Source organism: Morone saxatilis, unplaced genomic scaffold (assembly GCF_004916995.1).
Source record: "Morone saxatilis isolate NCDOM2014 unplaced genomic scaffold, NCSU_SB_2.0 Contig16, whole genome shotgun sequence".
In the NCBI taxonomy this organism is placed as follows: Eukaryota; Metazoa; Chordata; class Actinopteri; family Moronidae; genus Morone; species Morone saxatilis.
Window position 1 is genome coordinate 13,915,833 of NW_023339718.1, and position 10,453 is coordinate 13,926,285.

The window sequence follows — 10,453 nt, forward strand, 5'->3', positions numbered from 1 at the left end:
CATGATCACTAATAAGTTGATGAGTGATGTAAAGGTTGTATACGTTTAGTCCTTAAAACTCTGCTCTGATGTGAATCTTTAAAGTGCTTTACATACACACACATAAAAAGCAGCAATAAATAAAGCAATGGATGTAGACAAGATACAATCAAAAACACAACAATCTGAGATTAAAAACAACACAGAATTTTTTTTATATACATATACACATTTTAATTTAATATGAACAGGCCAAATGGGGATACTGTAAAGAGGGTACAACTGCATGAATGTACTGTATGTTTTGTATTCTGTGGTTCAAATCTGTGTGGTTTGTGGGTTAGAGCCCCATCTAGTGACCTGAGAAAAAGTTTAGAGTGAGACTTAAAAATCATGGCTTCCTGGATTTAAACCAAATTCTATAGCTGCTCCGAACTAGAAATTAAATAACCATGTAAATGTATTCTGATACTGTTGTTAAGTCTAATACAGCAGCCCTGCAATAAATCTGTCTGTCACAAAGGGTATAATGTTCAGTTTTTGTTTTAGAGAGGTGTTGATTCAACCGTATGGTGATGTTTGAGGATGTAGTTTATGGTGGAATTGCACAGCATTATAACAAAAGGTGTTTTTAATTTGAACTCTATCCTCGTTTATATAGATTGAGTGGACACAATATTAGAGACACAGTAGTGAACATTTTATACTTCACGTAGGTAGGAAATGTTATATTAGACTGCATTAGTTTTAACTAGGTGTACATAATAAAACAGGCAACTGAGGATATGATGAAGTAAAAAATATATTATTAGTTGCTTTAGATTACATACTGTACCCCAAAACATTTAAAGTAGGCGGTCTGTAGTGTTAAATGTACTGCTTATCTATAACTTCTGCAACACCACAATCTTAAAACTCATTACGATTTATTTATTTATTTCTGTCAGCAATAATGTGGAATATGTTTACATTTATGTTTAGATTTATTTTTTTATTTTACATTAATTTGTATATAGGCTCCTATTATCTTATTATATCTCTAAGGCTCTTATTAATTTTAATATTTTACCATTTTTATTTTTTACTTTTTACTATATGTATATACCTATATATTAATTTCTATATTGTGTTAGGTATTGTATATAAGTACTATTTAATGTTGTGTGAGTAGAACAACTGTAATGAACACACTTCCCCCCCAGGGATCAATAAAGAATTTGTGATTCTAATTATAGGGTAATGCGCCCTATTCTGCATATTCAGTGCTATAATAATAATAAGTTACTTTACATTTTATGCTACTTTATTCATTTACTCCACTTAATACCTTGGTTAGTACCATTGGTTTGGTTTACCCTACTATTTCATGTCAAAATGGCTGCTGTGAAAAATCTCTATTATCTATCTAAAAGTAAAAATATATAATAATATAACAGACAAGCACCATTGTGCATGATCATTAATTTTTCCATTTTTCAAATATTATTTTTATTATTTTGAAAATTCATTTTTTTTATTTTAAACTTTTAGTTGTTTTGGAGTATTTTTAGTGCTGTAGGCTTATTGTTACTCTTATTTAAGTAAAAGATCTGAGTACTACCACCACTATTTTTGGTCATTTAGTGGTTATTAATATTTTTTTATATTATGTACATTATGTACATTTTTAATAATAAAATGTCATTTAAAGGGGTCCATCAGCTGCCATTGGGGGCGCAATGTAATCTTTAAAGGATGTCGCTCATGAAATGCCTGTGACACACGCCAACCTGATTGGCTGAAGTGCTGCAGTTTGATTGGTCGGCGTTGCCAACGTGGGCGTGGCCAGACGTCAATGTTTATGTAGCCCGCTGTCCGCCTATGTAACCGCACCAAGGTCTCTGCAATGTGATTTCTTGACATCGATTTGTTTTCTTATCATTTTACCCGCCGTCTTCGCCGCATTATGCACCAGCCTTTGACATGGGGGACCACTAGCAGGTGAAACACGGAGGAAACCGAGGAAAAAGCCGGGATGGCCGGCGCCTTTGGGTTCAAAGGCTGCCAGAAAATCCGAGGTCCGCAGATTAGAAGCCTGCTGGAGGCGAAGGACTTCATCCTCTTCGACTGCGACGGGGTCATATGGCACGGAGAGAAGGCGATCACGGGCGCGGCGAAGGTGGTGAGCTCGCTCATCCGACACGGTAAAAACGTAGTGTTCGTCACCAACAACAGCACCAGGCCCCGCGAGAATTATGTGCACAAGTTCTGCCGGCTGGGCTTCACCGACGTGATGCTGGAGCAGATCTTCAGCTCGTCGTACTGCTCGGCTCTCTACCTGAGAGACGTGGTCAAGGTCTGCGGCCAGGTGTTTGTCATCGGCTGCGACGGACTGCGCAGAGAGCTGCAGGAGGCGGGCATCCCCTGCGTGGAGGAGGCGGACGACCCGGACGCCACCATCTACAACTGCGCCCTGGCTCCGGACGTCAAGGCGGTGCTGGTGGGACATGATGATCAACTGACTTTTCTCAAACTGGCCAAAGCGTCGTGCTACCTGAGGGACCCGGACTGTCTGTTCCTGGCCACCGACAACGACCCCTGGCACCCTCTTTCAAGCGGAAGGATACTGCCAGGTATGGTTGGTGATGATGCTCTGATTTACTGAAGCTTGGCTCAGTTTAATTCAGTTCATGGAGGTTTAGTCCTGCGTAATACTGATCATTTCAGCTCAGGGCCACTCCAGTGTGTATGGATATTTTGTTTATTGGTGACAACCATGGGCAGATCACTGTAAGGGGTCAGGGGGCCCTTAGCTAGAGCCTCAGTTTGAAGTGAATGTAGCAAATCTATGTTATAAATTAGTAAAAGCAATTTAAATGTGTGAAGAAAATCCTGTCCTATAATATTTGTGTCCATCATATGTTTTCTTTATTTTGTTTAGTATATCAGTGGAGAGGAGTGTCAGTGTGAATCTGCTGTGAGATGAAGGTTTGGGAAGGATTTACACAGCCTGTCTTCATGTCAAACAAACAAAATAGTTTCAACAAAACTTCAGAATTAAGGTCAACCTGCAAATTCTTGCTGCATTTCTGCTGCGTTACATACTTGTTTTGTCAAAAACTACAAATGGTAGTATTGAATAGGCCCCATTGACTGCCATTGTTCTCACTCTCTGTGCGTTGTTTATGTACCCCATCACCCTTAAGGGGTCCACCACGTACAGTGCACACAGCAGATGACACATTACGCTGCATTACAGTATATTAAGGCCAGTACTACTTTGCTGAAATACCACCTGGTCTAAGCTTTACTCAGGAATTAAAATGCATAATGTAAGTGAAGTATGAAGAGATATATTAAAGGTGATAGAACTATTTTGCAGGGTTTTAAGGTGCGCACCATTTAATTGCATGACCCCGGTTTAAATGGTTCAAATCCAGCCTGGGGCCTCTGCTGCACGTCATCTGTTCTCTCTCTAACCTCATTTACTGCCACCTCCCATCTGTCACTATCAAAAAAAGACAAAAGTGCTCCCATAGATATATATTTTTTTAAACATAAGGTAATTGTCGTGTATATTGCCAGACAGAGTACACAAATGATCGAATGTCACACAAAGTGAACCTGAGTCTTTCAGGGCCCCAGGAAGTGTAAGTTGCAGATTTTCCCTATTCAGTAACCCAGTTTGAGTTTCTAGAACCTGCAAGTTGATCTTCATGTTGAACTGGAATTAAAACCAGTGGCTCTCTGAAAAATAGCAATACTGCATACAGAGATCTAAAAAGGTAGCTATTGGTGATAGTAGGCTAGCACATGGGAAACCACTGTGACGATACTAAAACTACTAATGAACAGTGCACAATAAATATTTCTCTTGTATTGTTTGTGTGTGGGTTGCTGTGGCCTTCTGGTAGATGACTGTACCCAGACACACTCGAAGGAGAGGGTTTAGTGGGTGGTTGGGGTGAAATTCACTTCAATCTAACCTTGCTCTTATCTTTACCCCCCCTCCTGGCAGGTTCTGGCTCCCTCATTGCAGCCCTGGAGGTGGCCTCAGGTCGCAAGGCCACTGTGATCGGCAAGCCCAGCCGCTTCATGTTCGAGTGCATCTCCAGTCAGTTCAGGGGGGTGGACCCCGCCCAGTGCCTGATGATCGGGGACCGCCTAGAGACAGACATGCTGTTCGGGTCCAACTGCGGCTTCGACACCATGCTGACTCTCACCGGCGTGTCTCAGATCGAGGAGGCCCAGGAGTACAGAAATAGTGAGCTGACCAGCAACCAGAGCTTGGTGCCCGACTACGTGGTGGACACCATCGCTGATTTCTTACCGGCCTTTGAGGAACAGGAGGAACAGGAGGAGCAGAGCAATTGACGAGTCCTTCCGCCTCCAGTACGGAGCACAGATTGCTTCCGCTACATTTCAAGTGCAATGTTTAGTATGCCGTTTGCAAAAAAATCAACGAAAAAACCCGCTCTAATCCACAATTATCAAAACCTACAAATGCTCCTCAATAAACAAGGCGCTGTTCATGTTGTGACCATGACAGAATATTCTCCCCCAGATTAATCTGAGTAATCCAGTGCATACCTCAGTGTTTTTTCTAGTGTTGTGCCCATTTGTGACTTGACAGTTCCTTGTTGCTCTAAGTGTTTATAATAATATCTGAATATACTGCACTTTCTTGTTCATCGAGGTCGTGTTTGATATTGGGTTTTAAACATCAAGAGGTATTTTTGTAAAGCCATGAATTGTTCTGTAACGGCATTCATATGTTTAGGAGCTGGTTGTTCCATTTTTATTTTTTTTTGCCCAAAGGAAAGACCTGTATTGATTAGGATGAAGTTGTTTTCTCATACGTGTTTTCCTGGGTGTGACCTGTCCTTGATTCATTCACAGCAAGAGGAGAAACTGAAATCTGTGTGAACTTTTCTCAGCTCTGGTAGAGACTAAGATGACAGTCTGCCAGTCAGACAGGTGAAGTGTATGTTCACTTTTGGCCTTTCTGTCACGTCTGTATAACTTGTGCCAATCTTCATCCGAGTAATAAACCGCTTGCTGAATCTCATAGTTAGAAAAACCCGGTGGCACATTAATGGTGGCCGCTGCACTGTTGTGAAATTTCAATGTTGTTAATGTTTACTATATAACTATATAGAGCATGGGTAATGACAATAAATACCTAAAATGAAGACCTAAATATGATGGTTTTTTTCATCTGTTGAAGCTTGTTTTGTCTCTGTGTATCTACATCGAGCATGATAAGAACACCACAACCAAAATACAATATTCTTTTAATCATTTAAATCCAGAAGTTCACATGAACTCAACACCATTTCACTCAGTACTATTGCGACTTGATATCCAGCATGTCTTCAGTCTTAGCTCCAAAAACAGAGCAAAGGAACCTTCCAGTTATGTACCAGAGCTTCATGCTTCGGGTATGGTGGTAGCTCAAACAAATTGAGACAAAATAATAAAAATTTGAGTTGAGCTGGTAAAATGTTAAAACCAATGTTTGACAAAAACAAGAACTCTGTAAAGAATAGTTGCAGTGCCTACACAGTAATTAAAGAAAACCTAGAAGCTATTGTTATGGCTCCGCTGTGTGTGATACAATGACGATGTCCCTTAGTATGAACTTCTAATACATTTGAGATTTAACATCTAAAAAATAAACATATGTACATTTTAACAGGATTTATGTAATAGTTTATTCTACATCATGTCTCATGTGGCAATAGGTTCTCTTGTGCTGAGGAACAGAATTAAAGACACATACTGATCTCCAACATATAAGGACTTTGGTTGCAGTGATTGAGTCGCTTCGTATCACTCCGGTCCACCACGCTGCGGCAAAGAAAGAAAATAGAAGACCAAATGTGTTAAAAAGGAATAATGGCTGCTTATACATGACACTGGACATGCATTCTCTAAATAGGCCAGCTTTGTTAAGGTTTACAGTGTCTTTTTAATGGATTTTATAATAAATCCATTATAAAAGTCAGTGCAAACCAAAACTCTCCCTCCCAATCTATTGTAACGTGTGTAACACTAGTTATACATACAGTACCAAAGCAGATCAAGGTTAAAATGTACAGGATTTTTAAGGCCAAAGGATAATATGCAGGTTTATCTTAACTTACACCAAATTAAATGTTCAACTCGTTATTTTACAAAGAAAGACCACTCAATTGTCAGTGAAATGTTCTGTGTACTGCATAAGACACAGGCGGTCCTCTCACCTGGATGTAGTCCATTTCATCTACGGTCAGCGGTCTCCTGCGGTACCGTGCAGTTAGTTGCTGAATAGAGGCCAGAGTGTCTGGCGTGCCAGGGAGTGGGGTTAACGGTACATGAGGTCTTGATAATGGAGGCGGCGCTGCGGCTGAAGGGGAACCTGGAGCATTTTGTGCTGGAAGGCTTACTGCTAACGTTTTCAACGCCTCTTGGGCTAGAAGAAGAGAAATAAGAGTCACTGTTGGCAACACGGGAAGCACCAAAGAGAAATCAGAAATAACTAAAATCATTAAAAAAGGTTAAATCTTTCATTAAGACTGTTGAGTATTCATCTATCAGAGTGTTGTTAAAAAACAGTTTATATGTAGCCAAAATTGTAGGGTCAAATTTAAGTTGTTAAAGTAATAATTTACTGTTGGAAGCCCTTTAGTGATGTTCACATCTGGCCAGTTAGACACAAAAAGACATACTACAACATGAAACAATTAAATAGGCCAGGAGTTACATCACCAAGAGCCAGTTTTTTAGGGAAAGCTCCTTCATTAAGATCATTATGTCAACTACGTTATTCCCCTTCCTCATACACACCATTGGGCCTTGCGAGGTCTTGTCTTTTTGGGAACTTGATCAGAGGCGCATGAGGCCGAACAGCCTGCAAACACACACACACACAAAATCAAACAAGTGTAGGAAGTAGGAATTAGGAATTGTGAGTTAAATCCACAGGAAGTGCAAAGAGCTGCCAGGTGTGTTGATTACATAGTAACTGGGACATTGTTTCTTGAAAAGCACATAGCTGCGGATCTTTACAAATACATTTTTTGTAAAAACTGAGCACCAGAGTATTTCAGAGTATTTCAGTGGCAGATACGTTTAAAATATTGGCAGTTAAAACTTATGTGGGAAGCTACCACTAGAAATATATGACAGTAACTTTGATTCATAATATTGTTGAAACTGCTGACCAGAGCAGAGTTATTATAGTTTTGTGTTTATTTTAAATACAATATTAAGAAGTTCAGAGTAGGTATTACAATACAAACACTTTGTTAAAGGCAGTTGACTCAAGTCATGCAGACATCCCTGTCTTTATAAACATGAACCAATGCTTCCTCATGCTTGTTGTGTTGACACATTTAACATACAGGTATTCATTTGGATCATAACTTTATTGTATATATTTTATATTCTATTATATTTTTTATTTTATTTTACTTTATTATATCTGCACTACATTTCTCCTACAGGGATCAATAAAATAACGCCTCATTTCATCATTTCATTTCATCTTATCCAGATTCAGACTTTTTCAATATATTTTTAATGCTATTTTAGTTTCTTTGTAAGTACACAATGTTGTTAGTTCATTTTAGTTTTTTCTGAGGTCTTTTAAAGTTGTTATTTTTATTTCAGTTAACTAAAATGATTTCCACACTTAGTTTTAGTTTCTAGTTTCATGTTTTTTGAGTAAGAGTCACAGAAAACAACTGACCGACTACAATTTTGATAATCAATGAATTGTTGAAGACATAAGGCGAGAAAAACTACCCTAATCCTAGCTTCTCAAATGCATGTTTTTGCATTTTTTTCCCTGTTTGATCGTTGCATAATACAGAATAGATTGTTGGGAAGCATTCCAGACAACATAGACTAGATCAATTAATCGACTTATATCAAAATATCAATTGATTATGAGTTTCAGTCCTAAAACTTTACACACACATTGTTTACATGTTTGCTGGTGTACTACTGTACAGGTAAAAAGGCTGTCAGGTACAGTCTCTTTGTCAGTGAAAGAGAGAATAGATCTTTGTTCAGCTTTGTTGTCCTTGTTTTTACCTACAATGTATGTCTACCTCTGTCTCTATGTAAATTATTCGAGGATGTATGTGCAAGTACACTGACAGCAACTTAAAACCAGAGTCAAACCCCTTGTGTGTGAAAAAAATAAAAATAAATAAATAAATAAAAAACCCACACCTGTCAACAATGTGTTTCTGTCCTACAGCTATTTTAGGTCAATTTCAGCTCTAAAACTTATTTAAGATGCTTCCTCAATCTGAGTCCAGCAACCAGCCGGACTGAGCTGTAACAGCACCGCCAACACAGTGAAGATGTCCATTAAAGCCGACACTGATGTAGTCATTAAAACACTGATTCTTGCTGCTGTCTCGACCAGATGAAACACATGAGTCGACTGTGTGTTTTGTGGTTTAACAAGGACATCAACAAGGGTACGGCGACATGTCACCACTAAAAAAAAAAAGGCCTAAACGTGGTAAATAATTCACCAACTGTTCACAACAACAGAACAAGCGACACTTTTACACCCCGACATCAACTGAGTTCAACACACAACATTTCTGTAAGAGTTAATTCAATTTTCAAGGAGCAGCATTACCTGGATAACTCGGGCGGCAGGAGCAGCCATTTTGGAGCTGACTTTGCTCCCCATGACGACCTCGGCTTTACTTCCGGTGTTTAAAATAAAAAAAAGCTCCTTGTATCTGCGGAAACACGCCACAAGATGGCGCTGTTGTTATTCTAAACAGGGAAGTCTATACCATAACACACAGTGGTCCAGAGGATGCAGTCAATGCTGCAGAGGGGGGGGGGACATGCCTCCTCTTAGAGCACAGATGAATGGCATCATTAGGAAACTGTTGTTTTAAACCATACAGCAATAATATTCATCTTTATAACTGTTAGGGTAATAAAGGCTAAAGGGGGGGACGTTAATACTGTTGTATTATGTATTAGCTTTACCTTAAGTTGCCTCTGAGCAGTGCCTTTACCTCTCTGGTGATTATGGCAAGCAGCCGGCAGATGTGTTGTCCCAGTAAATGTCCTCCGAGGTCAAATCCTCAGGACATTCTGCTGCCTTATCACTCCGGGTTGTAACCTTCTGTTAGCCTCCTGTCAATAAAGGACATACAAAAATAGACCAATAAAACACCTTAATCCACTACCAAGCTTGACGACTCGAGGTCCAGAAAGCCTCCAAATGCTGTTATTCCTCATAAAGCAATTAAAAGAAAAGACAGTTGTTTGTAATGATACCTAAAACATGTCTATACAAGTGTAATGTGCTACGCAAAGACAAATACCATACCCTATCTTTAATTTCACTCCACCTTGGAAAAAAAACGGATAACGTGGTCAGGTGGTCAACGCTTGTCCAATCAAAGAGGAGGAAAGTATCAGAGATTTTCTATGTGAGGAGATGTGTCCCCAGCAGAAAATTGAAAGCGCACTTTAAATATTATCAAGTCAAACCACAAATCTCTCATGCTGCATTTCACAAATACATAATGTTTAAACATAATAGAAGACAGAAAACACCCCACTATATAACAGGGAACTTTAAATATATAAATAGCAGAATTAATACTCCCCTTCTATAATGTAATGAACGAAACCCAGAATGGTCAAAATAAAAGCAGCAGAAGCCGGATATCATTTTGGTTTGTCTCTAATATGGGTCAAATGTCTGTAATTTCCTTCATTAGGCCATTCCTGACTAGTAAATGTCTTCTAAACCCTGTGTGTCTATTTTCTAATGCAGACCTGCTGTTAAAATATCTTTTATTATTTGTTATTTATTTAGTAATATTGTAATCTGTAGTAATCTGAAATAGGAAAAATCAGGGGTGTTCCCCTTTAATATAAAAAATAAAACCGTTTGTAGAGTCACGATCACTTAGAGGATAAAAAACTAACACAGGCGTAAACTGTTACGATGAGGCCATTGCTCGCTGGTGGAACATCTTTTCTACAAGGCTCTTTGTAGCCAATGTCAAACATAGTGCCAAGATATCAGAACATCGCCATCTACTGGATCCCTCATTCATTGCACACTTCTCTAAAACCTTGTAATCGTTAGTGTCTCTCTTTACTTGTGTAATTACACATTCATAGTAAATAATAATGCCTATCTCTAGGGAATGTTCTGACATTTTGTTGTTTAGATTGCAGAGAACCATGGGTGTTAATATGTGTTAAATGTTGCCGTAATGTTGAGTAATTTTAAATAATAATTAATCAGACATTTCAGTCTCTGCAAAATCATAATCACAGCTGCCATGCAGTTCACTGATATTGGCCTATTCATTAAAAATCTATATAGCATATTTGTTCATGCATAATAGTTGTCACATTAATGTGTTTTATGTGTGCATGGTGCCATGATCAACACATATCTTCAGATGATGGAAGTGATAAAACAGAGATAGAAAATATCCCCCCACCCACCCAC

The 10,453-nt window shown here is 38.8% G+C and overlaps 2 protein-coding genes across 6 annotated transcripts; one reads left to right on the top strand and one right to left on the bottom strand.

Moving 5' to 3' along the window:
• Positions 1-1,789: 1,789 nt before the first annotated feature.
• Positions 1,790-5,148, top strand: pdxp (pyridoxal (pyridoxine, vitamin B6) phosphatase). The gene is made up of 2 exons (XM_035658569.1): positions 1,790-2,591; positions 3,977-5,148. The coding sequence occupies exons 1-2, from the start codon at positions 1,994-1,996 to the stop codon at positions 4,330-4,332; spliced, it is 954 nt and encodes a 317-aa protein (XP_035514462.1). The 5' UTR covers positions 1,790-1,993; the 3' UTR covers positions 4,333-5,148.
• A 95-nt stretch (positions 5,149-5,243) lies between these two features.
• Positions 5,244-9,356, bottom strand: mrps36 (mitochondrial ribosomal protein S36). Of its 5 annotated transcripts, none has more exons than XM_035658570.1 (6): positions 9,311-9,356; positions 8,965-9,114; positions 8,600-8,705; positions 6,787-6,850; positions 6,204-6,412; positions 5,244-5,808 (listed from the first exon to the last, which is right to left on the bottom strand). In XM_035658570.1, exons 3-6 carry the CDS (start codon positions 8,651-8,653, stop codon positions 5,791-5,793), a joined length of 345 nt encoding a protein of 114 aa, XP_035514463.1. In that variant the 5' UTR covers positions 8,654-8,705; positions 8,965-9,114; positions 9,311-9,356; the 3' UTR covers positions 5,244-5,790. The 5 variants fall into 5 exon arrangements, with proteins under 5 accessions (XP_035514463.1, XP_035514466.1, XP_035514464.1 ...); XM_035658573.1 differs by having other exon boundaries at positions 8,994-9,114; positions 9,311-9,352; XM_035658571.1 differs by lacking the exon at positions 9,311-9,356 and adding an exon at positions 9,259-9,281.
• Positions 9,357-10,453: the final 1,097 nt, after the last annotated feature.